The 25,407-nt window shown below is 31.1% G+C and overlaps 7 protein-coding genes across 9 annotated transcripts; 4 read left to right on the top strand and 3 right to left on the bottom strand.

Annotated features, from left to right (window-relative positions):
* The first annotated feature begins 316 nt into the window (after positions 1 to 316).
* Positions 317 to 1,378, top strand: LOC141526601 (uncharacterized). Its single transcript, XM_074241643.1, has one exon. It carries the CDS (start codon positions 317 to 319, stop codon positions 1,376 to 1,378), a length of 1,062 nt encoding a protein of 353 aa, XP_074097744.1.
* Positions 1,379 to 3,269: 1,891 nt separating this feature from the next.
* Positions 3,270 to 5,049, bottom strand: LOC141525780 (paramyosin, short form-like). The gene has a single exon (XM_074240406.1). It carries the CDS (start codon positions 4,448 to 4,450, stop codon positions 4,136 to 4,138), a length of 315 nt encoding a protein of 104 aa, XP_074096507.1. The 5' UTR covers positions 4,451 to 5,049; the 3' UTR covers positions 3,270 to 4,135.
* Positions 5,050 to 5,177: 128 nt separating this feature from the next.
* Positions 5,178 to 7,013, top strand: LOC141526432 (uncharacterized protein CFAP97D2-like). The gene is made up of 2 exons (XM_074241464.1): positions 5,178 to 6,058; positions 6,125 to 7,013. The coding sequence occupies exons 1-2, from the start codon at positions 5,978 to 5,980 to the stop codon at positions 6,344 to 6,346; spliced, it is 303 nt and encodes a 100-aa protein (XP_074097565.1). The 5' UTR covers positions 5,178 to 5,977; the 3' UTR covers positions 6,347 to 7,013.
* Positions 7,014 to 7,819: 806 nt separating this feature from the next.
* LOC141535984 (U3 small nucleolar RNA-associated protein 14 homolog A) lies at positions 7,820 to 15,933 on the top strand. The gene is made up of 6 exons (XM_074256211.1): positions 7,820 to 8,043; positions 8,183 to 8,399; positions 8,478 to 8,780; positions 8,890 to 9,141; positions 14,056 to 15,066; positions 15,156 to 15,933. Exons 1-6 carry the CDS (start codon positions 7,943 to 7,945, stop codon positions 15,585 to 15,587), a joined length of 2,316 nt encoding a protein of 771 aa, XP_074112312.1. The 5' UTR covers positions 7,820 to 7,942; the 3' UTR covers positions 15,588 to 15,933.
* Positions 15,934 to 16,523: 590 nt separating this feature from the next.
* On the top strand, positions 16,524 to 17,565 carry Med11 (mediator complex subunit 11). Of its 2 annotated transcripts, XM_074256728.1 has the most exons (4): positions 16,524 to 16,547; positions 16,626 to 16,813; positions 16,886 to 17,026; positions 17,286 to 17,565. In XM_074256728.1, the coding sequence occupies exons 2-4, from the start codon at positions 16,738 to 16,740 to the stop codon at positions 17,492 to 17,494; spliced, it is 426 nt and encodes a 141-aa protein (XP_074112829.1). In that variant the 5' UTR covers positions 16,524 to 16,547; positions 16,626 to 16,737; the 3' UTR covers positions 17,495 to 17,565. The 2 variants fall into 2 exon arrangements, with proteins under 2 accessions (XP_074112829.1, XP_074112751.1); XM_074256650.1 differs by lacking the exon at positions 16,524 to 16,547 and having other exon boundaries at positions 16,579 to 16,813.
* Positions 17,566 to 18,636: 1,071 nt separating this feature from the next.
* On the bottom strand, positions 18,637 to 24,974 carry Rtgef (Rho-type guanine nucleotide exchange factor). Of its 2 annotated transcripts, XM_074256317.1 has the most exons (10): positions 24,415 to 24,974; positions 24,226 to 24,352; positions 23,978 to 24,155; positions 23,403 to 23,817; positions 22,699 to 22,926; positions 22,428 to 22,625; positions 20,649 to 20,820; positions 20,477 to 20,566; positions 20,218 to 20,308; positions 18,637 to 20,102 (listed from the first exon to the last, which is right to left on the bottom strand). In XM_074256317.1, exons 1-10 carry the CDS (start codon positions 24,481 to 24,483, stop codon positions 19,940 to 19,942), a joined length of 1,731 nt encoding a protein of 576 aa, XP_074112418.1. In that variant the 5' UTR covers positions 24,484 to 24,974; the 3' UTR covers positions 18,637 to 19,939. The 2 variants fall into 2 exon arrangements, with proteins under 2 accessions (XP_074112418.1, XP_074112494.1); XM_074256393.1 differs by lacking the exon at positions 20,218 to 20,308 and having other exon boundaries at positions 19,845 to 20,102; positions 24,415 to 24,973.
* LOC141536158 (uncharacterized) lies at positions 20,837 to 22,421 on the bottom strand. The gene has a single exon (XM_074256523.1). It carries the CDS (start codon positions 22,284 to 22,286, stop codon positions 21,129 to 21,131), a length of 1,158 nt encoding a protein of 385 aa, XP_074112624.1. The 5' UTR covers positions 22,287 to 22,421; the 3' UTR covers positions 20,837 to 21,128.
* Positions 24,975 to 25,407: the final 433 nt, after the last annotated feature.

Here is a 25,407-nt window from a genome sequence, read left to right as displayed (position 1 = left end):
CCTCAACAAGGCCCGTATAAAGATTGGCTGGGTTAACTGCCGCATACGCCCAGTTGCGAAAGTAACCCGATGCTTTAAATGCCTAGGGTTCGGTCACCGAACAGAGAATTGTACGGGCCCTGACAGAAGCAAATGCTGCTATAAATGTGGCGGAGATAACCACAAATCTACAAACTGCGTAGAAAAGCCAAAGTGCTTCCTTTGTACGGCAGACAAAGACGCTCAGGATGGCTTAGGTCATATAGCCATCATAAGCCGGTTCCGGAGCGTGTAAGGCATTTCGCACCGCACTTGCCGCAGCCACGAAAGAACAAAAATGACCCGCTTATTACAGGGTAACCTAAATAGGTGCGCCTTAGCGCAAAATCTTCTGCGCCAGCGTATCTTTGAAGACAAGATCGACATCTGCCTTATCTGCGAGCAATATGTAAATATTCAGGGTAATACATGGTTCGCCGATAAATCTGACACAGCAGCAATCTGGATCATAAACTCAAAAAAGGTCACCGTGAACGACAGCGGAGGCGGAGAAGGCGTCGTCTGGATCAAAACCCCCAAGACCTACTTCGTAAGCGTCTACCTTTCACCCAATGAAGGGATTAGTGTGTTTCGACAGAAAATGGCAAACATAGAGGACACTATCGGTAAGTTCGATGGTGAAGTCATCGTAGCTGGTGATTTCAATGCAAAGCCAGCTGAATGGGGCGCTGAACCCTCCGACACCAGAGGAGACGAAGTAGCGGACTTCGCAGCAAGGACGGACCTCATCGTGCTGAACACCGGAAGTACTACCACCTTTCGAAGACCAGGATACCGAGAATCTATACTCGACATTACGTTGGCGACTCCAATGATTGCGAACATGATTGAAGGCTGGACCGTATCCGAAGAATATAGTGGCAGCGACCATCAGTATGTGACATTCAGCATTCAAACTGCTTCCGTTCCGATAACACGACACGATTATCAACTGCGGAAGTGGAATGTCAGGAAGCTCGATTTAGGGAAGCTGCAAACTTCTCTGACACGAAGTTCGTCTACTTTTCAGGACAGCCCGACTCCGAATAGCCGTAATGAAACGACAAATTTAGTGTCAAGAGTGATGGGACTGATCGCCGCCTCATGCGATGCTTCCATGCCACGGATGAAGAGGCGAGGCTCCTATAGGCCGGTGTATTGGTGGACTCAAGACATAGCAGATCTTCGGAAAAAATGCCATGGACTACGTAGGAGAGCAACGATAGCAGCAAAACGTTCCCCTGACCAAGACATATACTCGATGGAGTATAAACAGGTCAAGAAGACTTTGAATAAAACCATCAAAGCAAGTAAAGCGGAGTTGTGGAAAGAAATTTGCGACCTCAACAATGACCTCTAGGGTAAGGCATACCAAATTGTCACTAAACGACTTGGGAAGGCTTCTCCAGAAGGACCGAAGTCTCCTGCCTTAATGAACAGCATCGTGGCAGAGCTGTTTCCTGACCACCCACCGCGAGAAAAGAGACGATATGTAAAAACTGGCGAAACAACACTCTTTACAATCAAAGAACTGCAAGAAGCAACAAAAACCATCAAGATTGGGAAAGCACCAGGCCTTGATGGCATCCCAGCCTCGGTGATCAAGATTGTAGCCCTGGAATACCCGCACATACTCCTGAGTGCCTACAATGCGTGTTTGGCAACCGGCACGTTTCCTACAGTCTGGAAGCGGCAGAGATTGGTCCTGTCAGACAAAGGGAAGGAACCCTTATAATGCCATCGTCGTTTAGACCACTTTGCATGCTAGACATTGCCGGAAAACTGCTTGAAAAGCTTATACGAAGGAGACTTCGCAATGACATTAATCGAGCTGGAGGACTTGCCACCAACCAATATGGCTTTCGAAAAGATCGACATTCGGCGCGATTCAAAAAGCTACAGAGACGGTACGGGAAGCATGGACTGGTAGCCTCAAAGCTCGCCAGGTGTGCCTTCTTCTCACGTTTGACGTTAAAAACGCCTTCAATAGCACGAATTGGGAGGATATTCTAGATGCCTTGGAGCACAAGTTTAAAGTGAAACCAGAAAATTTGACAATAATCGACGACTACCTCGATGAGAGAAGGCTGATCGTGGAAACGACGGAAGGCCCACAGGAACACGACGTATCTGCTGGCGTTTCTCAAAGCTCAGTTATGGGGGCCGATTTATGGAATGCTGACTACGATGAGCTTCTGAGAATTCCGCTACCAAAGCAGGTTGAACTCACGGGCTTTGCAGACGACGTAGCAGCTACAATTGTAGTGGACAGTGCCGAGGAGGCGGAAGTACTTGTTCGAGAAACCATTAATACCATGGAAAATTGGCTTAAGAAACACCACCTGAAACTCGCCAAGCAAAAAACTGAGATGGTCGTCCTGACCCGACAAAAGTGGTTCCCAAAACCTTTGTCGTCAACACGGGTGAAACAACATTGACATCTACACGAGCATTGCGTTATCTGGGAGTGGTAATTGACGAGAAGTTCTCTTTCCGAGAATACCTCGACAATGCATGCACCAGGGCCAATAAGACGGTATCCAGTTTATCAAGGATCATGACGAATTTAACAGGACCACGGACCAAAAAGAGAAGGGTCCTCTTGGAAACAGTCCACTCAGTATTGCTCTGCGGAGCTGAGATATGGGCGGATATTCTAAAGCAAAAAACCTACCGGCGTAAGATGGCAGCGGTTCAGCGTCGAGGCGCTCTCAGGGTTACCTGCGCATACCGCACCGTCTCTGAAGCGGTAGTACTGGTCATTGTGGGAGCTACGCCTGTCGACTTATTAGCATTTGAAAGAGCCAAGCTTTATGACGCTAAAAGAAATGGCGACAACTCCAAGGAGACAAAGACGAGAATAAAAAAGGAAACGCAACAGGAGTGGCAAGACCGATGGACGTCAGGGGAGACGGGCAGATGGACGGCGTGCCTGATTCCGGACATAAATGTCTGGCTCTCTCGACAACACGGAGACACGGAATTTTTTCTGACCCAGCTCTCGACAGGCCATGGCCAATTCAATGACTATCTCTTCAAGATGAAACTACAGGACAAACCGACATGCAAATATTGCCCGGACAAAACTGACAACGCCGAACACACATTCTTCGAGTGTCCTCGATGGAAGGACTACAGAAGCAGCACCGAAGAGATCATAGGTGGCAGGCTCTCCCCCTCCAGCTTGGTGACTTATATGATCGAAAAAGAGGAAAACTGGTCAGCTGTTGCAGTTTACGCGTGGCGCCTTCTGAAAGAAAAAATCGCAGAAAGGGACCAGTAGCCAGGAGTAGCCGTCGTGAGACGCAGCACGGACTGGATTGAAGTAATGCTAACGCAGTTCCAATCCAGTCCTCCCCGTACCATCTGTGGGGAGAGGGGAAGAGGAATGTTTTTTTTTAATGGGTAAAAATCACACTACCGACCATCGATATCTGCCGTAAGATGAGCGGTAGAGTTAACGATAACGGTGTCTTTTGAAGATCTCTTTTTCGTACCTCTTTGGAAAACACACACACACACACACACACACACACACACACACACACACAGTGACAACATCGCGGGGGTAGTCAGGGAAGCTTCCTGTGACCTTCAAACGTCGAGATCTGATGAAAACTCGATTTTATCAAAACGGGGTGAAAACAATAACTTCCCAATTTTTGAAAATCTGAGATTTTTAGCGGGAAATTAAAAAAGTTTCTTTTATAAATGCTTTTGTGACCTAGATCATGAAATCCCGAGAAAAATGACTCCTTGGATTCTATATTAATTTTCAAGCTTTCATTAAACAAATCGCGTTAATAATTTTTAAAATGATCTATAGATCATTAATTAAAAATCAACCTACGGCTGATTGAGTCGAGCAATTATAGGTCTTTTTTTCGGAAATTTTCTCAGGATTTCTAAAATATTGTTTATTTTGCTTCAAAAAATTCCTGGAGCGAAGAAATCTTGCTTACAATTAAAATTTAGTTTTTAAATTCTTCAGATAAAATTCAGGAATGGTCAGGGATCCTACGCTTCGTCAAAGAGTAATAATAATGACTGAAAAGATGTTTGATTAATGGAGGCATTTATTATTGGAAATAAAGATGTCGATAATAAATTAGTTTAACTACGCCCTCAATTCCTGGACTAGGTAGACTTGCGATTCTGGTACAGTGGATGTGGTGACAAAGCTGCGGTGTTTCGCACGGATCGGGGATAGATTGCTTTCGGCAATGTCTGCGCGATCTTCAGCTGGTTCAAGTTCCCTCTGGGACCGCCGAACTCGGGTGACGCTTTGTTGAGACATGCCTTCTTGTTCCTGGATCTGTCTCTTGTATTTGTGTCTTCCAAACCAGTCCGACTCTACGTCCTCCGCATTATAGCACGCTACAATTCCTATAAGAAGCGTCAATGCTAAAATTGCCAGCAATATTTTCGCCATTTTTTATTTCAAAATCAGCTTTTAATTTGGGATACCTGAAAATTTATTTTAAAAATTAATCCCTTTTAAAATTGACAATTCTATATAAAATGTTTAAAATCAAAATGATATATAATACAATTTTTTCTTAGAGATTTTAAATAATGAAGATTTGTATTCACCAAATAGTTTAAGAAATAACTGATAAAAAAGTGGAATCATGCTCAGTATTTATACCAAATAAATTGAACGCAAGAAATCCCACCTTCGAAAACGCATTTCGGTTTTACGACTACGAATGAATGTTCTATCGTTCGATTCAAACTTTGGAAATTTCCGATCAATTAACCGAAGCATATTTATCACTTTGTCAAAGACTTTATTGATGATTTTAATTATCTTAAAAAGAGCAAAGCATTTATAAAAATAACAAAATTTTTTTTTTATCAACAATAATTTAATTATTTTTTTAATGACTTTAAGCGACTCAAATAAGGCATCAGTGATCGTTTTTTTTCGGATACGTTATTGAAACGAGTATAGTCGACTTTTGCAGTTATTTATTTTCTTAGAAAATAAAAAAAATTATGGAATATCTGTTACTTCAATTTTCATATAATTTTTCGTAATAAAATTTATTTTGTTAAATAAAAAAAAATCTACCAGTGACAGTTAACATTAATATTATTAAAATTCTTAACTAAAACCAAAAAATTAATAAATTTTCAAAAAATTATAAATTATCAAATTTACATACTTAAATCTATTTTTTTTATTTCTTCTTACTTGATGAATGTCTTCTTTTCTTCACTGTACTGTAATTTAAGCACTTTTCTAAAGAAGAAAATTAGGAAAACGGTTGACCCTGAAGGCCATTCCTGTAACTTCCCGCCAATTTCATACCTACGCTTGAAATTGCACTTATGGCGTTTTTGAGGTCTCCGAGCTCAAAAAAATAGCTTTTGTATACTTTTGAGCTCTTCGAGCTCAAAAGTCTGATAGAACTTTGATAAAATTTATTTCATTTTTTTTTCAATGTTTTATTTTTTTAATTTAGTCTAAGTCGGAGTCAAAGCCAGAAATTCGAGGATTATTTCCGAATAAGAAAGAATTGAACCGAATTGAAAATTTTGAATTTGGTCTAATTCGGAGTCAGAGCCAGAAATTCGAGGATTATTCCCGAATTTAACAGTATTGAACCAAATTGAATTATTTAAATTCGTTTTAATTGAGGTAAATCCTGGCTTATCTGCCGAATTAGACAGAATTCATTTTAAAGTTAGGTACCGAATTAACAGAATTTATCTGAATTAAAAAGAATTAAAAATTTAATTCGATCGAATTCAGTTATTTAATCGGGGTTGTTCAATATAGTTTCGTTGTCAAGGATATTTCAGTAACTATTATATATATATATAACTTTCATGTAACTGCCTAAAATGAGAATATCAAGTAATTCGTTAATATGAGTGAAAAAACTACTACATAATCCGATCCAACTACTAGAGTGGTTAATATTTAACTGTCAATTTAAAGTGAAATTAAAAAATGCCGATTGCTGGAACCGCTAACACAAACATAGATTTAATATTATGTCAAAGAAAAGCTTATGAACGCCATCGAAAACGAGTAAGTAAAAAAAACATTTACAGATTGAAACAAAAAAGAAAATATAAATTTCTATTTCCTTGAAAGGTTAAGTCAGCAACGTCGACTATTGATATGAGTCCTCCTAAGCTTATACCGCACGTTCTAAATGATGCTAAGAAATTACAATTGCAAAAAGAAAGACAAGCACAAATCGTAAAAGATAATTTCATTCTTTTGAATCATCTTCAGAGCATAATGAGTGGTAGTACGAAAAAAAAAGGGTTCAGTCCCACTGAGAAGAAATCAGAGTGTATTCGATTTTATTAGTTATATTGGCGAAAAGATGTATGTTTTACTTTATTTAATTGTAAGATTTTATGAAATGTCGGATTTTTTTTTTTTTTTATGAGGAAATCATTGATATTAAACTTTAAAAAAACGGTCATCGGATAATATGCGTTTAATGTATATTCATTGTTTTTATTATATATACTGTCTGTAAGTTCTTGGAGTTTTTGTAAACTTTTGTAATTACATCGTTTAATAAACAAAACTTTTTATCTTCATTGGCTATAAGAAATGAAAACTATCTCTCAGGAAAAAGTTTGCATGCACAATCAGTTCTGTGACATTACATTATAAATTATTTTATAGTTGTATCCGCGAAATTTCAACATTATTTTCGTGTAAAGGTAATCATCTACTTCCAGTGCTCTTTCTGCAGGAAAATAGTAGTATATAATATAATAAGAAATTGTTTTATATAATTTTTAGGATATAATGACATGATTCCCTGGAAAAAAGTTTATGTGTATAATTATGCAAGGGTCCTGGATGAAAATTCAAATTTCGTGTGTCTAATCGATACAATACTGACTGCGATTTATAACAATTAAATAATTGAGTTAGAAGTTACATTAAGCTATATTTTCTCAGGAATAAAATTATTTATATCAATTTCATGTGAATGTGATAAGAAAACGTTTCAATATTCGCTATGATTTCATTCAATTTTTAAACGAAGAAAATAAAAGTTGAAGAATTAGGGCCAATTTTTCAAACGGGGGTAAAATTTTATCCGCTGTTAAAATATAACTATATCTTTTATGCATGTAGATATGCTAACAATAATAATTATATCCTGGATGAAATTTTAATGAAAATTAATTTAGCAGATATTTGATCATTTTTAGAATTTTTGTTAACAAATAAATTATGGAGGAAAAAAAAATTGACATCTAGAAATTTAAAAAAATAAAAAATGGAATTTTTTTTAAATAATTTTTTATAATAAATTTAATTGTTAAATAAAATTAAAAATTGGTCAAGTGACAGCTAACTTTAATGTCATGAAATTTTATCCCATATTAAAAAACTGCCACTTAGATATGGAGAGATATAATACGAATAAGTAATAATACTGAAGTTAGTTGTCAATTTTAAAAATTTAAAAAAAAAATTAATTACAATAAAAAAATGCATCTAAAAAATTTCACTTGTAATTTTTATTAATTTTCACATGTGAAACTTTTTAATTAAATTTTTTTTTAATAATTTAATTGCTATAAAAATCCATAAAAATTTTTAATATCTGTCAACTTCAGTATTATAATAAGTAAATAATATTCTTCTCGAAAAAAAGAAGATAAAAAATATGATAATTCTATCATTTCTCTGTTTCATTTAATTAAATTACTTCTTAGATTTAATTTTTTTGCGCTGATTTCAGCTTCTCTTAGCTACCGCACGCTCTAGTGGCGCTAAAATTTTCTATACTACAACTTTACATTTACGTTTGCTACACATTCTTTAGGTAACTTTATCCACGTGTTGCGAGTTTAGAATTGACACAAAACCAAGTTATTAAGTGTAATATTATTGTACAACTATTAAATATTATTAAATAGTTAAAAATTATCAGAAATGAGTGATGACGATATGATTAATGATAACGATGAGGATATTTCTAAAAATCATTCCCAACTGTTGAAATCAGTTGCGGAGCTGGATCATACCTTTTTAAAGTGCGTTGATTAATTAATTCATTAAATTCAGATATTTATGATATATTTGTTTTCTAAAAAATAGTTATATTATTTACTAATGACATTGATTACATATACTTATATTAAAGAAGGTCGATTTACTTTGTTTTATTTTCAGAATTAAAAAATCTGAAAGAAATGAACTAACCTCAGAAATCTCGGAATTTCACTTAGTACGTAGTGGAATTACTGACAACGAACCCGTTCGCCTAGAAAATCTAGTGAATACACTACGAGGGCAAGATCAAAGTTTAAAGCTTAGCAATCAATTCAAAGCTACCAAAAAACGAGCAAAGATTTTGCCTAAACCACTAGAAAAACCAGTTGATGAAAGGGTAAATTCAATATAAATTTCTTATTCATAATTTATTTTGATATTCGTAATCACTATTTGTCATTTATTTAACTTTCAGTTAAAACGTCAAGTTTGTTTTGAAAATACCAGTGAAAATTTGAAAAAATGGAATCCTATAGTCACTAAAAATAGAGTTGCAGATCATTTAGTATTCCCAATAAACACCTCATCTTCAAAGAAATTTTCTGATAATAGAAAAGTTAAGTCTTATCGGATACAATCAGATTTAGAAAAAGAATATGCATCGTTAGAACCATCTGAAGAAGCTGAAGACAATGAAAATCAAATAGATAAGTTTACTCTTACAAAAGAGGAAATGATTCAAAAAGCAAAAGAAAATGCTAAATTTCGGGCTCAACAAGTAAGTTTTTTTTTTTTTTTTTTTTTTTTTTTTTTTTTTTTTTTTTTTAATTAAATTGTATGTTTTTTGTTTAACGCATTGTAAAAATATAAATTATTCATGATTTTAGTCTTACAAAGCAGAAAAAGCTCGAAGAGTAAATAAAATAAAAAGTAAAAAATTCCATAAAATTGAAAAAAAAGCTAAAATCAAGCAACAGTTTCAAGAGTTTGATAAACTTCAGAAGAGCAACCCTGAACTTGCTCTACAAAAATTGGAGGAGTTGGATAAAGCAAGAGCACTAGAAAGAATGTCATTAAAGCATAAAAATACAGGACAATGGGCTCGAAATAAACAAGTTAGAGCTAAGTATGATAAAGAGGTGAATATTTAAGTTGATATAGATTCTTATAAATAAAAAATTTTTATTTATTCATGTACCTGAAGTTCAGAACGTTTTTTTTTGAACGAAAATCAAAAAAAAATTTTTTTTGCTTTTGAGACTGAAAATGATTTTTCAGTTTCAAAATAAGTCAAAGAGCCCGGGAAATAGTATATTGGATTCTCAAAATACCAAAACTACCCTTTCAGCCACCCCTAAGACTTAGACATCTAAAAAAAAAAATTCAAGAAAAATAGTTCAACGGCTCGTTTGAAGCTGCGATTTTTTCTGAACACTCCTTTTACACCCCCACAGACTACAAAAAATAATCAAGCCGATAACTCCCCCGGAACTACCCTTCGAGCCACCCCAAAGACTTAGAAATTTGAAAAAAAATTCAAAAAAAATAGTTCAACGGGTCGTTTGAAGCTGCGATTTTTTCTAAACACTCCTTTCACACCCCCACAGACTACAAAAAATAATCAAGACAATAACTCCTCCGGAACTACCCCTTCAGCGACCCCAAAGACTTAAGAATTTGGAAAAAAATGATTTAAAAATAGTTTAAAAGGTCGTTTGAAGCTACGATTTTTTGAACTACGCGGACAACTATTTTACGTCATTAGACAAAAATTGTTAGACTCTTAACTTTCCTGGAAGCGACCGATTAGCAACTATTAGCTGGTTTACTAACGTTGGTTTTTTCTACTGAAGATTTAGTTAGTATGTGATGGTGTTAGCCGAGCCAAAGAATTTCGAACTTTGCAAATTACAAGACTCTTACGCTTTATATTCATGCAATTTTATTTAATCCTTTTGCGTTGCTTGTTCTGTAGTTCTTTGGTCGTTACCCAGGACACGCCACGTGGAGGCCACCATATTTTTATAAAGGATATTAGTATTTATTTTATTAGATCGATATGCGTCGATCGAACATTACTTGTCATTCTAATATCCTTTATCAAGTGTTCCACCCTACTTTTTTTTTTTAATCTATTATCGATCTATATTCATTCCGACTCTTTTCTCGGAAATATATTCGAATACTATTTCTAGTTATGTTAAAAAATTGACTTAATGAAAAATTTTGAATGATTTTATTACCCAAGATTAAAATTTCCTAACGATTTTAGATTTTTTGTAGGTACTACTTGTTTCTACGTAAGGTACGTGCTCAATGGTTTTATAACTTTGTTATAATGTTATATTCATGTTTTTTTTTTCCCAATCTTGGTAATTTTTCAGCTGACCGAAGAAAACACAGTGTATTTGCGTAATTACATTCCGTATCATTGTCAATGATTTAAATTTCATCGTTACGTTTATTGCTAAATATTAAAATAAATTATATCAAGAAAAATACACTCTTAGTCGCATTACTGCTGACCGAATTATCAATCAGGTACATCTTTACCCTGATAAAAAAAAAAATATCGAGATATAGAAAAAAGTATTGAAAAGTATCAGTTTTCTAATCAATCCAATACTTTTCAATACTTTTTTCTTTGTCTCAATATTTGAATAATTGAAGAGAAAAGTTGAAAAATGAAGAATTTGATTACGATCCTTTTACGAACAAAGAATTAATATACACTGTGCTTAACGATATGAAATATCAATGCCGAGCTTGTAAGAAGTATTTGAACAGCTTTTGTATGAGAAAAACATAGATAACCAAGCAGTAAACAATAGAAAAAAATTTCAGTTATTTCCAAGGTCAAAATAAGCGATTAATTTTCTATTAATTTTTAAACTGAAATAAAATTGTAAATGTCAATAAGTAGGCCAGTGTAAGAAACTGGATCTTTCATCTTATACAAAAATGTAATTTGTACAGAACTCGATCGGCAATTCAACGACTAAGAATATTGTATTGCACGCCTCATTAGCGAAGCGTTGAGGTTGTGCTCTACTCTCGACATTTCAAAAAAAGCAGTTTTCTTGGAACTGAAATTTATTTTTGTAATTTATATCGCACTTACAGGTTAATATGAACACACTTATATCAAGTCAAATAATTTGTCAGGCACATAAAATATATTTCAATAAAAATTTTTTAGTTTAACATAGTAAATAATAACATTAAACATAATCTTTTCTGGATGTCCGTGTATGGATGAGTGTATGTGGCAGGGAAATTGGTCGAATAAATGATCGTACCGGAATAATTTTTTATTATCTAAAGTAATACACAATGGATTTTCTTAATTAATATGAGCGTTTAATTCACGGTCGTTAAATTATTATTTATACAAAACTAATATAAGACTGTAGATTTTTTTGTATACATATATATCTATACATTTCATTATAATATTTTTTTTCCTCATCTTAGAGCTTCGGCACCACTAAACCATAGCAGAATTTTCTGTTTTTTATTATTTTGTTTTTTATCTCTCAATTTAATCAATTTTGTTGTGAAAAATGAGATTATGAGGCGTGCACTATTGGATTTTCCAAAATTTTGTTATCTACATTACAAAAAAATGAGCTCTCCAAAGAAAATTTTCAAATATAATTCGGTCAGCAGTAATGCGACCAAGAAAACATAATCTGTAATCTAATTTTTATATTGGTTAAGATATTGAGTACAAGAAATTTATTCATTCGTATAAATATTAAAAAAATTAGCGAAATACTATAAGTTCAGAATTCGGTCAGCAGTAATGCAACCAAGAATACTGATTTCGTAGGTATTAACAATAAAAAATGTTAGAACAACTTTTTCGAAAGAAAAAAAAGTTAAATAGAGACGAACTTGATGAGTAATTCGGTCAGCAGTAATGCGACTAAGAGTGTATTTTTTTTTTATATGATTCATTTTAATATTTAGCAATAAACGTAACGGTAAAGTTTGAATCATTAACAATGATACGGAATGTAATTACGCAAATACACTGTGTTTTCTTCGGTCAGCTGAAAAATTACCAAGATTGGGAAAAAAAAACATGAATATAACATTATAACAAAGTTATAAAACCATTGAGCACGTACCTTACGTAGAAACAAGTAGTACCTACAAAAAATCTAAAATCGTTAGGAAATTTTAATCTTGGGTAATAAAATCATTCAAAATTTTTCATTAAGTCAATTTTTTAACATAACTAGAAATAGTATTCGAATATATTTCCGAGAAAAGAGTCGGAATGAATATAGATCGATAATAGATTAAAAAAAAAAAGTAGGGTGGAACACTTGATAAAGGATATTAGAATGACAAGTAATGTTCGATCGACGCATATCGATCTAATAAAATAAATACTAATATCCTTTATAAAAATATGGTGGCCTCCACGTGGCGTGTCCTGGGTAACGACCAAAGAACTACAGAACAAGCAACGCAAAAGGATTAAATAAAATTGCATGAATATAAAGCGTAAGAGTCTTGTAATTTGCAAAGTTCGAAATTCTTTGGCTCGGCTAACACCATCACATACTAACTAAATCTTCAGTAGAAAAAACCAACGTTAGTAAACCAGCTAATAGTTGCTAATCGGTCGCTTCCAGGAAAGTTAAGAGTCTAACAATTTTTGTCTAATGACGTAAAATAGTTGTCCGCGTAGTTCAAAAAATCGTAGCTTCAAACGACCTTTTAAACTATTTTTAAATCATTTTTTTCCAAATTCTTAAGTCTTTGGGGTCGCTGAAGGGGTAGTTCCGGGAGAGTTATTGTCTTGATTATTTTTTATATTCTGTGGGGGTGTAAAATAAGTATTTTAAAAAAATCGCAGCTTCAAATGACCCTTTAAACTATTTTTTTTGAATTTTTTTTCAAATTTTTAAGTCTTTGGGGTGGCTCGAAGGGTAGTTCCGGGGGAGTTATTGTCTTGATTATTTTTTGTAGTCTGTGGGGGTGTAAAAGAAGTGTTTAAAGAAAATCGCAACTTCAAACGACCCGTGGAACTATTTTTTTTGAATTTTTTTTCAAATTTTTAAGTCTTTGGGGTGGCTCGAAGGGTAGTTCCGGGGGAGTTATTGTCTTGATTATTTTTTGTAGTCTGTGGGGGTGTAAAAGAAGTGTTTAAAGAAAATCGCAACTTCAAACGACCCGTGGAACTATTTTTTTTGAAATTTTTTTCAAATTTTTAAGTCTTTGGGGTGGCTGAAGGGGTAGTTCCGGGAGAGTTATCGGCTTGATTATTTTTTGTAGTCTGTGGGGGTGTAAAAGAAGTGTTTAAAGAAAATCGCAGCTTCAAACGACCCGTGGAACTATTTTTTTCGAATTTTTTAAAAAATTTTTAAGTCTTTGGGGTGACTCGAAGGGTAGTTCCGGGGGAGTTATCGACTTGATTATTTTTTATAGTCTGTGGGGTTGTAAAAGGAGCGTCTGAAAAAAATCACAGCTTCAAACGACCCATTGAACTATTTTTTAAAAATTTTTTTTCAAATTTCTAAGTCTTTGGGGTGGCTGAAGGGGTAGTTCCGGGCGAGTTATCGGCTTGATTATTTTTTGTAGTCTGTGGGGGTGTGAAAGGAGTGTTTAGAAAAAATCGCGGCTTCAAACGACCCGTTGAACTATCTTTTTCGAATTTTTTTTCAAATTTTTAAGTCTTTGGGGTGGCTCGAAGGATAGTTCCGGGGGAGTTATCGGCTTGATTATTTTTTATAATCTGTGGGGGTGTAAAAGGAGTGTTCAGAAAAAATCGCAGCTTCAAACGACCCGTTGAACTATTTTTCTTGAATTTTTTTTTTTAGATGTCTAAGTCTTAGGGGTGGCTGAAGGGGTAGTTTTGGTATTTTGAGAATACTATTTCCCGGGCTCTTTGACTTATTTTGAAACTGAAAAATCATTTTCAGTTTCAAAAGCAAAAAAAATTTTTTTTTGATTTTCGTTCAAAAAAAAACGTTCAGAACTTCAGGTACATATTTATTCATTTTAAACCTTTGCTCATTAAATCTTACTATTATTTGCAGAGTCGTCAAGTACTAGCTCAACAACTATCAATTAGTCGTGAATTAACTCAAAAGGTCAAAAAAGATGACAGTGATGATGATGATTATGAAGATTTAGAACCAAATGCTTCAAAAACTACGTCCGAGCCATTAGAATACAACCCTTGGGTAAATAATGAAATATTTTCATTAGAACCAGAAATAAATTCTAAAGAACATCAAATTGACATTCAAAATGAAAATAAAATTTCAAATAATAATTTATTAAATCCCGTAGAGCAAGTAAGTGTAGAATATGTTAACGATAAAAATAAAAAACCTATCAAAGGATTGGATAAAAAACGAAAAATTGAAGAATTAAAATACCTTGAAGAAAATAAGGTAAAAAAAATGAAAAATATTAAAGACAAATCCATGAAAAAAAACGCAACAAAGCAAATAATTAATTCTGGCACGTCCGAATGGTTGGTCGAAGAATCGAAAGAAGTTTCACAGTCGTTTTCTCTCTCAAGTAAAAAGTTACCAACAGTATCTGAAATATTTGAAACTTTAGAAAATGATAATCAGCGGAAAGCCTTAAAAAAATTGAAAAAATTAAAACGCAAATTAAAAACACAAAATTCTATTAAAAATAATAAATTAGTAGCAAATTCAAATAATGAAGAATCGGATTTGTCATTTAAAACAAAAAGTAATCGTCCATTTATCGATGATGCGTTGGATGAAAATGTCATAAGACATGATAATGATATTAATAAAACAGGACAAGTAACTGAGCACCAATCAAGACTCGATATATCTAAAAATATCTCAAAAGCAACTACTACAGAAATAGATCCTAATAAGTTCATTCAAGCCAAATCCAAACATATAAACTTGAAAAATGACCTTCCAGATGATTTAAAAAATGAAATCGACGTTTTAGATGATAGTGATGAAGATGAGTCAGAAGAAAATCAACAAAAAATTATAAGTGAAGCATTTATTGATGATGATGTTACGAATGAATTTAAAAATGAAAAAGAAGAACAGGTAATGAAAATTTTATAATCTTTGATTAACGAAAAATCATACTTTTTTTAGTAATTCTCCTTAAGCATCCTAATTTTTCTAATTTTTAGATAAAGAACTCTCAATTACGTCAAGTAGAAACTCGTCTTCCTGGATGGGGATCATGGGCTGATAAAAATTTTAAAACATCACAACGTAAGAAGCGCCGTATTATAATTAATTCAAATGAAACAGCTAACAGAAAGGATAAAAATAAAGAAAATGTTATAATCATTGATGATGTCGATGCCAAACTTAGACAGCATCAAATCAATGATTTGCCTCATCCATTTGTAACCGTAGAAGATTTTGAAGCCAGCATACGTACACCTATCGGTCGAAATTTCGTTCCAGAGATTTCTCATAGACAACTTACTAAACCACCGGTGAAAACAAGAATGGGAACTATAATTGAACCAATGAGTGAAGATGTTCTCATGAAGGAAAAATCACCAAGCAAACCTTTGAAAAGGAAAAATTTTCTCAACGAGATCAAATTGTAAATAATTATTTAATAATTAATGGAGAAATTTATATTAATAATTATAAATCAACCTTTTTAGTTGAACATAAGTCAAAAATAATTTTTGCTATAAATTTATTCTTTACTAGCTTTTACCTGCGGCTCCGCTCGCGTTGAAGCCCTTAGATAAATATCAGAGATCATTACTTCCAATAGAACTGAATCAATGTGATTCTAATTTTTTGACAAACAATTTTTTCGTCTTTCGTAAAAAATAATTTTCTTTTTTGTAATAAAAAGTATCCTATGTTACTTCTAATACCTACAAGAATATGTGTACAAAGTTTTATGATGATCAGTTAAGTAAATAACTGAAAATTACCGAACATCTAAGACAACTGAGATCTTTTCTTTACAACTTAATTTATTCCCGGCTTATTTAAAATATTAGTTTACATTTATTCTAGCTTATACCTATTTGTAGATTTTCGTAGGATTTTTTTGTCTTTTAAATAACCCTTGTAGGGAAGATTACGATATCTACGGCGCTAATAGGCGTCGTGTTGCGCCTTTTTTACAATGAAAAGTAAGTTAGCCGAAATCTAAAAATTTTTAGAATTTTTTTAAATATTTTTAGTTCTAGTTTAATAAATTAAAAAAAAATCAAAAAATTAGAAACGTCGGCCAACTTTAGTACTATCTTTTGACATGGTTTGAGTGTGTTTTTATGTGGTTTTTTTCGATTTTTAAGTACTGATATCTCGCAAACTAAACGAGATATCGAAAAATTCTATTCTTTTTTTTCATTTTCTTAAAATTTCATTAAAATTTTTTTTTATTTCTCCTTTTTTTTCCTCCTAGTAGTTTAATCATAAGGTAATAAAAATTTTTTATAATGATATAATTTTATTATTTAAATTCGAGCCGCGTCTAGCATTACACATAATCATGGCGGTGGTGTACCTTTAACCTACACTCACACTGTACACACGCTTAACAGGTATAGGGTATGATAGCTTACTTTTCCGAGAGGATTATTATGGTTCTTGTAGTGACAGGATGAAAATTTATTTCTTAGGTTAGAAACCGATTTCTGTACTACAGCTCACTAATTACACTGTTAACGTGCATATTGAATGATCACAGAATAAATTCGTTGTTAAATATTTATAAAAAAAAGCAATCCAATCATGACACCGCCGATGGAACGCATTCAAATTTTAGAATTAATTGAAAAGGATGTTATCAATTGTTTACAAAGTGCCGGTAAGAATTTGATAACAATACTTATGGTAGTTTATTCAATGATAATATAAAATAAATTAATATTTTTTATAGGTCAAGTATTTGTTGAACTTAGTAAAGAAAAATCAAGTGTGAAGCAAGCTGAAGCTCAAACCCATCAATTTTTGAAATTATTAAGCACTGTTGAATCAAAACTAAGTGAACAAATCAATTATCTTACTCAAGTTTCTACTGGTATGTTTAAATTTTTTTTTTTTTAAATTATGACATTAAAGTTAGCAGTCACTTGATTATTTTTAAGTTTTTTTGTTAATAATTAAATTTGTCCGAAAAATTATTTTTAAAAATTGCATTTTTTATTTTTTATGTCAATTTTTTTTGCCATAATTTATTTGTTAAAAAAATTTTTTAAATTATGAAACATCTGTTAAATTAATTTCAATTTAAAAATTTCACTCAAACCAAAAATAAGGTTTTTAAATTACTATATTAGGTCAACCACACGAAGGATCAGGTTATGCGAGCCAGAAAGTTTTACAAATGGCTTGGCATAGGCTGGAACACGCCAGAAGCAGAGTTAATGAATTAGATCGTATAAAAAATAAGCACCTTCATGGAAGATCGAACATTAGATCAACGCAACCGTTAGCATCGGCAACTGGTGCATCAGTTCAAATTTCAACGTCTAATCCCAACTCTTAATTTTATATAAATAAATTGTTTATAAACTTTTGTAAAGAAATGATAAATTATTCTAATGGTCACAGTAAGAAGGTTCGTAATTATTAAATTATTAATGATATAATACGATTATAACAAGATTAATTTTTATTATCACAGTAGAATAACATCAATTCTATGTAATAAGAATAAGATTGAAAACTCAATCGCGATGTACTACAAGATTTGTATTCTACTTAAACCATTACTTTTATGATAAAGTTCTCAATTCACACAATACATAACAGATTTTATAAACAATTTAAATCAATCCGAGATATATACTGCAAAATATTTTAGTACAAAGAAATACTAAAATACGTTAAAAGTTGTATTTCAATAATCACTTTTGTCTCTAAGTCAACATGGAATTTGATTTATTTATGTTCCATAATTATCTATATTTTGTAAATAAAATATTTCTTATAATTAAATCTTTCTTTAAAAAAAAAAAAATTAAAGATAAGTTTAAATTGTTTTAATCTATAATTTGTAATCTCATTTTTTGAAAAAAATTATGAAACATATCGCGTGCCAAAAGGTTAAAGGGCGCTTAGCAATCTATGTGCCCTTTTAACTTTGCAAAGCTAAAAGAGCGCATTTTTTTTCATCATCAATCGGCTGGTAGATATATTCTTCGCCTAAAGATGAAACATTGATTTCCTAGAGCTAAAAGGGCGTATGTCTCTAATTTTACGCTTTTTTAAATTAAGGAATTTAAAATTTTTATGACCTAAAGCTAAAACGGCCTATAAATTTTTTTCTAACCAATTCATTAAAATACTTATTTTTAGCCTCAAAATAAAAAAATGGTAAAGTCAAAGAGGCGTATTCTAACTATACATACTCTTTTAAAATTACAATTAAAAATATTTTTAAAAATTGCAAAACATGCGTCATTGCATCAATTTATTTCTATTTGAAAATTACTTTAAAATTCTTACATCAAATTCAAATTAAAAAAAAAAAAAAAAACAATAACGGGTTCATTTAGGTATGATTCCCATACCCTCTTGCTCCATCTTTGTCAATCTTCAGTTTTCTTTTCCTCAATGATAAGTTGATATTTCCATTTTTTTTATTAATGCATTTTTAATGAATTTTAAAGGAAAAAAAATGTGTCGTAGTTGAAAAAAATTTTATTCATATGAATATTATATCTAGAAACAGTAATTGCGAAACTAAACGATTGTCTTCATTTTGTTCCTTTTTGTAATAAATGAGCTTTGTGTACTAGACTGTTTTTTGAATCTAATTTGTCTTGTTACTTTATCAAAATTTTTTTATAAAAACTTAAATTTTTTTTGCGCCTTTTTAGCTTTAGGCACTAAGGTAAAAGCTCCAATTATTGACAGGGGTCTAAATATTGACACTCTAAATTATTTTCAAATATATTTAATCATCTGTAATAAAAATAGCGATTATATAAATTTTTATTAAATTCTAATTAATTAAAAAATTGATAAAAATGATTGCCAGTTCAAAATATTAAATATTAATTATTAAAAAGAATAAATAAAATTAGCACCAGCTCATCAAACCAGCTTACGAACATTTATTTTCTTAACAACTTTAATTAGAGAAACTTTTTTTTTTAAATGCCGAGTTTAAATTAATCTCTTTATCTTATAATATCATCTTTTATTTTTTTTTTAATTAATAATACATGAAAAATTTATATAATTGAATAATTGAAATTAATTGTATATATCAATCAATTTTTTTAACCTGTCAGTAATTGGTGTATCCGGATAACCTATTGAATTATTTAAAATTAATTAGTAAATATCAGTGATTATCATTTAAAAAAAAAGAAATTGATTAGTAAAAACATTACTTGAGACATTACCACAAAAAAATTCAACGATATGGATATTTGATTGCTTAAAAAAAATCAAATCTTTGTCTATAATAGTGTCAATAATTGGGGCTTTTACCTTACTTTTCTAAATGCTAACAGGGCGGATGTCTTGAGTTATGCTCTTTTAGCTTTAAGGTGCTCGAATTTTTTTTTTGCCTATCTTTGTGTTTTAAGTAATTTTAAGAGAAATTACAAAGTAATTTTTTTATGCACCCTTTTTAGCATGGATCCCTACTAACCTGTAGCAATGCGCCCTTTTTGCTTTAAGCACGTGATATTCTCTCTAACATTTATAAGATATAAAGTCATATTTAATTGGTTTCAAAAATAAAATATACAAATTTTTTAATGTTTGATTTTACAATTTTTTAAAAATTGAGATGTCATTTAAAAAAATTACAATTCATTACTTTCATTATTTAAATGAAATTAAAAAAATTAATGGAAGACTTATTCGAGATCTTTAATAAGTAAAGTAATGAATTATAAATTTTATTTAGTATTTCAACACAAGTTTTATGTTAATAGTAAGGCACAAAATACAATAAAAACTATTTTTAATGCACCTATAGAGACACAAAATTATCCATTGCACCAATCCGTTTCATCGCAATAGTGAGTAACAGTCGTGACTGTTTTTCTTCATCTAATAGCTTAGTAAGTTGTGATACTTGGTTTTGCAAAGTCTCAACTTGATTCTTTAGGGTTTCCACTGTCTGCGATAAGCTCCTATAGACAGTAAATCAGTCTTTTATTATAGATATCGATAACTTAACTTCAGAATTAGCTTTTGGTCTATCGACTTTAATAAAAATGATTAATTTCGTATGTTATTAGTACATACCTGTCATCACAAGAATCCGAAATTCCAATTTTACTATTAACAACTGACACGCTATCACATATCTTGTTAGATGGTTCATTATCTATCACAGCTGAAATTTATATGCGATTGTTAATTTGACACGTTTAAAATAATTTTTGTTTATATAAATATTTTAAATTCCTCATAGCTAATTCTGAAGTTAAAATTATTTTTCCCACAAAAACATATTTCATTAATGCATTCATGAAATAAGACTAGTATATAATTTTTAAGTTACCAGGATGAACAGTAAGTCTTGCGTTGACGGTCACACAATAACCTTCAATAATTTTTAATATAATTGCATCATCTTCAAATTGACGTTCACCTGTAATTTTCGAATAATAATTGTATATTAAATTATTGTACTAAAATTATAAACCATTTTGATTAAACAGTTAGATATTTACTTGCAGCTCGTGGTGAGCGACTAAGTTCTATATTATCAGACTTATTAAAAGCTTTCAAATAAATTGGAGGTGCTGGACGTAAAGACGCTAGACCCCAAGGAGTTTTAGTCTTTAGTGACGAACAGGATTCCGGGAGTGGTTTCTGTAGCTTCCCGATTGATTGATGGTTCGTCTGTTGTATTAAAAGAAAAAAAATTAAAAAAAAAAAAAAAAACCATGAAAAAGTAAAAATATTAATAAAATAGTTAATTTAAAAAACATTAATTCATAAAAAGTTTCACCTAAATTTTGATATCTATTCTAGAGAATCAAAAAACTAGAACGTAATATTTTCATAACGTATGAACGTTAATGTTAGTAAAAATAAATATCAATGCAGAAGCATAACTTCACACAACATGGCTGTGCACTGATAAGCGTAAAATATAATGTAGATGAATGGCTATTAGTAATGAGATCGATCGGTTACAAAAACTATGATCAAAATTTTGAACTGAAAAAACAGCCATGCCATGGAAGCTTGCCTTGGTTTGTGCTTTCGGATATGGGTATCGCTTTCTTGAGCCACCAGTGTGCATAAAGTCCAGAGGTAAAAACAGGTTTTTCACTTTCTTTTACATCAAAATGGATTACTTTTGGCCTTTGAACTGCGGATCTTTTAACTTTTTCATAAATATTTTTAGACTCCAATTTTACAGGTACGGTATATCGTTTATTGCAATCATCGAGACTTTTGCAGGAACCAATATTGTTTTTATCATTTTTTGAAGCTTTTTTATTGCTCTTACTTTCTGGATTTATATTTGCAATGCAATTGTTAGCAGTATCATTGTTTATTAATGTTGTATAAACAATAATACTTTCATCAACACTTTCAGAAGATTGACTCGACTGTTCACTCCGTCTAGGAGTTGAGTCGAATGGTGAACTACAAATACATTGATGTTCAAAATTATGTTCATCATTTTCACTTTCATGACAAGATATTTGAACTTTATCAACATATTTATTTGACTTGGTTGAATAATATTTATAGCTAGAAGTAAGTTCTGTTGATGGCATGTGATAACTATCAGCCATACCTGAATCTGATGAATAAACACTTGTTATAGGTAATAAATTGCAACTAATTGCATTGGTATCTAAAGAATTTTCAGAAACACTTGTAACTTGTGACGATAAATGGTTAATGTCAATAAATTCTGGACTTGCACAATCAAATTGACGTGTTGCTTCAATAGATTTCCAAGTTTTTGACGATAAATTCAAATATTTCAATTCTTTGTCATTATCTGAATTATGATGATATCTTAAACTATATTCTGCTTTATGTGAAGGAAATGTACTTGGCAAACTTTGGCATGTATCACCTTTAGATTGTTTGTAATTTCGACGTTTAGTTTCATAATTTCCAACAGATGCCGATGAACCAGAAAAAGATAAATTATTTTCTAAGTCGCTAACATTGCTAGGTTCTAAAGTATATCGAACATCTAACATTACTGAAGATTTTAATAAAGTTCGAGGTTTTTCTTTCTGAATGGGTGATTTTTCAAAAAATTTTTCGGAATCATCATCTGTGACATATTCATCACTTTGGGTAGGATAAATTGTATACCATACTTTACATTTTCTCATTTTAACAGCACTTAAATCAGGTTTATAAGAATACTGCCGGTAAAGGAGCTTTTTCACCAATTCAGGGTGAATAATTTTTTTTCTTACAAGTTTCGCGTAAAATCTCGATAAACGACTGTATGGACTATTGGTGTAACTCACATTAGACATTGATGATGATTTTAGCAAATTAGATGATTGATCCTGAGTTAATAGTTCAATCCAGTGACTGCGTTCTTCTTTGTGTGCACATAACACTACTATGCTTTCAATCATTGGGCCAGAAATTTCAAAAACATTTTTCATATCTTCTGTGTCCTCTATTGGAATAACATTTATGCCAGTTATTGGAAGTTTACCCTGTATTATTAAAATAAATAAATTTATTTTATAAATTGTCGTCATTATAGAAAATTAAAAATGTTATTCATACTTCATATATAAAAGAACTCATTCTAGAACTTGTGCTAAGGACTAATAAATTCGTGGGAAATAGAACAAAATATCGATCACGTCTTTCTACTCCAACTAGTACTGTTACTGGTCCGACGTATAAGATTTCTCCAAGTGAAGTTAATTCTTCACCTTCCCATCCTTTAATACCACTTGTCAAAATTTGTAGTGCTAATTCTTTTTGTTTTCTGAGACTTGTGCATCGTTCCTGTTTAATATAAAGCAAATTATAAATGCCAACGAACAATTTTTATTTAATATTTTATTGTAAAAGCCCTGATGCTTTATTATCAAGAGTGTAAAGATCAATACAATGCTAAACAAACTAGAATTAGATTTAAGTCGATATCTCTACCTAAAATTAAAAAAAGGATAGTGTAAAGAACGCTTACTATGTTGCAATGAAATATTTTAACCTTTTAACTAATAATCTTAAGACATTTAATTATAGTAAAAAAAAAAACGCTAAACTATAAGATAAAAGATTGGATCAAGAATCTGTCATTGTAATAGTACAAGAAATTTGTGCAATATTAGTATTTTCTTAAACTATCTATGCATTTTGTATTTTTTATATATATTCTTAAATATTCTGTATAATATAGAATAATTTATCAAATATCTAGTTCTATGTATAGATGCTCTTGCATCTCTATAGACCTGTATGTTAGAAAATAAACTTACTGCAATATCGCGATAAACACATACACTGCGTTGAGTGTCACCTCGGTCAGAATGATTTTTGCCAGTATATCTTTCTAATTCTTGAAGCATATGCGAATATTTTTCTAGCCGGCGGAATGGTTTACTAAGTCCAGATGTTAAAACTAAAATTCCTGGAGTAGCAGATCCATTACGTTCCATAAATTCATTTAGTTCATCACGATATTTGTCCAAAATGCAAACGGCTTGTGGGTGGCCATTGCAATAGGCCGTATGAACTGACTTGAATTTAGGTGCTACTGATAAAAACAAATTTCCTACTTTGCTATCTGGGCCTTGAGCTACTGCAGCTTCAAGATTTATTAAGAATCTTTGATGAGTTTCTAAAACTTCATATATATTACCGGACAATTGTTTATATTCTTCTTTTTTCAATCTGTAAAATACAAATAATTTAGTAAAAATTATTTCATTTTAATAAAAATTTAATTCTGACTTTTCTAAATTAAATATTGTTACGATCAAAAGTTTAAACTTATAAGCTCACCAGAAAATTTCGAATAAGATAAAAATTAAACTTTTAATAAATTACTTACATATTACTTATTTCTAATTGTTCCAAAAAAGTATTAACAAAACTCTGTAGTTCTGCGATAAAAGCTTTCTCAGAATCAGCCAAATCTTTTAGTACAATATCTCGATTAACTCTTTGATAAACGGGAAGCTCCTGATTCGTTTTTTCTGGTGATGATTTTGTAGAGGAATGTCCAGATTCTGTGTCAAGATAATTAATTTTATTAGTTAATTGATAAAAGTGTAAGAATTAAAATAATTGAATAATTACCAGGAGATTTATATTCTTTGACATAATTTGATGGAAACCAGCCAGTCTTGTCATTTAATGTACCTTCCCACCAACCTCCATCGTCCGTTTGTGTAATAATAATGAGATCACCTTTTTTGAAGCACAACTAAAATTCAGTAAAATTTTATTACTAAACGAAAAACAATTCATTTAGTGATTGAATTTTACCTCATCATTATTTTTTCCTTTGAATGTAAACAAAGCTGTCACTAATTTCGGTAAATCAGATTTTGACATCGTTCAAACTTATTAAAAACAACGATATAATACTCGACCCGAAAAACCAGGAATACTTTTCAAGGATATTAAGTTAAATACTGATTTATAAATATACTTTAATCTTTTCTATTATCTTTTAATTCAAAGATCAATTTTACTAGTATTTATAACACATATCTTTTAATATAATCAATTAAAATTTTCATTTTTGGCATAAAACTCAAGTCAATTTTAACAAAACAATATATTTAAGTAATAATAAAGTAAATCTGTATTGCTTCTATTTGCGTTTGTGGTGTGCTAAATTTTTATATATAATATAGACATTAATAATAAATAAATTTTTATTTTCTCAAATTTTGTTATTGCCCTGAGACTGTTATCCATCAAAGCTTTTAATTTAATAATACTTTAATTGTTACTTATATTAAAATTAAACCATTACTATAAACTATGAAAAAAGTGTTTCCACACACTCAACGACACTATCCATATACCGTAGTTTATAAATAATAATCAAATCGCTAAATGAGTATAGTGAAATTGTATAAGACCTCTGATGGATAACCAAAGAAAGCTCTCAAGGAAATATTATTCAAACGTATAAAAATATTTAATAAGATGAGTCAGAGGCTTTGAATTTCTTTTATTTCTATCAACAACTGGGCAACGCTGAATCTATTTTTAGAAATTTTATGATTGAAGGGCCAGTTTTTTGATCCAAGATAAAATGATTGTAGTCAGTATATCTACCTATGTTACACATAAAATATATTTGAATTAGACAATATTTTTTCCTGAATTGAAAAATTGGCTCTAAGTTTGAAGATTAAATGATACAGAATTTTTCAAAAGCTGCTGCTAAATTCTTTATTTTTTTCATCAGAAATAGTTTCATTTATAAAAAAGTAATCAATCGAATGATTAGTCATCGAAATTTTT

This window comes from Cotesia typhae, unplaced genomic scaffold (genome assembly GCF_013202065.1).
Source record: "Cotesia typhae breed Kobodo isofemale line unplaced genomic scaffold, CoteBio_Ctyphae contig_11, whole genome shotgun sequence".
Classification (NCBI taxonomy): Eukaryota; Metazoa; Arthropoda; class Insecta; order Hymenoptera; family Braconidae; genus Cotesia; species Cotesia typhae.
The sequence above is the reverse complement of the archived record's forward strand: the minus strand, read 5'-3'. Positions and strand labels throughout refer to the sequence as shown.

Coding starts and splice junctions, on each gene's coding strand:
- LOC141526432 (XM_074241464.1), top strand. CDS start 5,978: ATGCCGATTGCTGGAACCGCTAACACAAACATAGATTTAATATTATGT. Junction 6,059..6,124: donor ATGAACGCCATCGAAAACGA/GTAAGTAAAAAA, acceptor TTTCCTTGAAAG/GTTAAGTCAGCAACGTCGAC.
- LOC141536158 (XM_074256523.1), bottom strand. CDS start 22,286: ATGAGAAAATGTAAAGTATGGTATACAATTTATCCTACCCAAAGTGAT.
- LOC141526601 (XM_074241643.1), top strand. CDS start 317: ATGACCCGCTTATTACAGGGTAACCTAAATAGGTGCGCCTTAGCGCAA.
- Med11 (XM_074256728.1), top strand. CDS start 16,738: ATGACACCGCCGATGGAACGCATTCAAATTTTAGAATTAATTGAAAAG. Junction 16,814..16,885: donor CAATTGTTTACAAAGTGCCG/GTAAGAATTTGA, acceptor TATTTTTTATAG/GTCAAGTATTTGTTGAACTT. Junction 17,027..17,285: donor TCTTACTCAAGTTTCTACTG/GTATGTTTAAAT, acceptor TTACTATATTAG/GTCAACCACACGAAGGATCA.
- LOC141525780 (XM_074240406.1), bottom strand. CDS start 4,450: ATGGCGAAAATATTGCTGGCAATTTTAGCATTGACGCTTCTTATAGGA.
- LOC141535984 (XM_074256211.1), top strand. CDS start 7,943: ATGAGTGATGACGATATGATTAATGATAACGATGAGGATATTTCTAAA. Junction 9,142..14,055: donor GAGCTAAGTATGATAAAGAG/GTGAATATTTAA, acceptor TATTATTTGCAG/AGTCGTCAAGTACTAGCTCA. Junction 15,067..15,155: donor AAAATGAAAAAGAAGAACAG/GTAATGAAAATT, acceptor TCTAATTTTTAG/ATAAAGAACTCTCAATTACG.
- Rtgef (XM_074256317.1), bottom strand. CDS start 24,483: ATGTCAAAATCTGATTTACCGAAATTAGTGACAGCTTTGTTTACATTC. Junction 24,156..24,225: donor CAAAGAATATAAATCTCCTG/GTAATTATTCAA, acceptor ATCTTGACACAG/AATCTGGACATTCCTCTACA. Junction 23,818..23,977: donor CAATTAGAAATAAGTAATAT/GTAAGTAATTTA, acceptor TGTATTTTACAG/ATTGAAAAAAGAAGAATATA.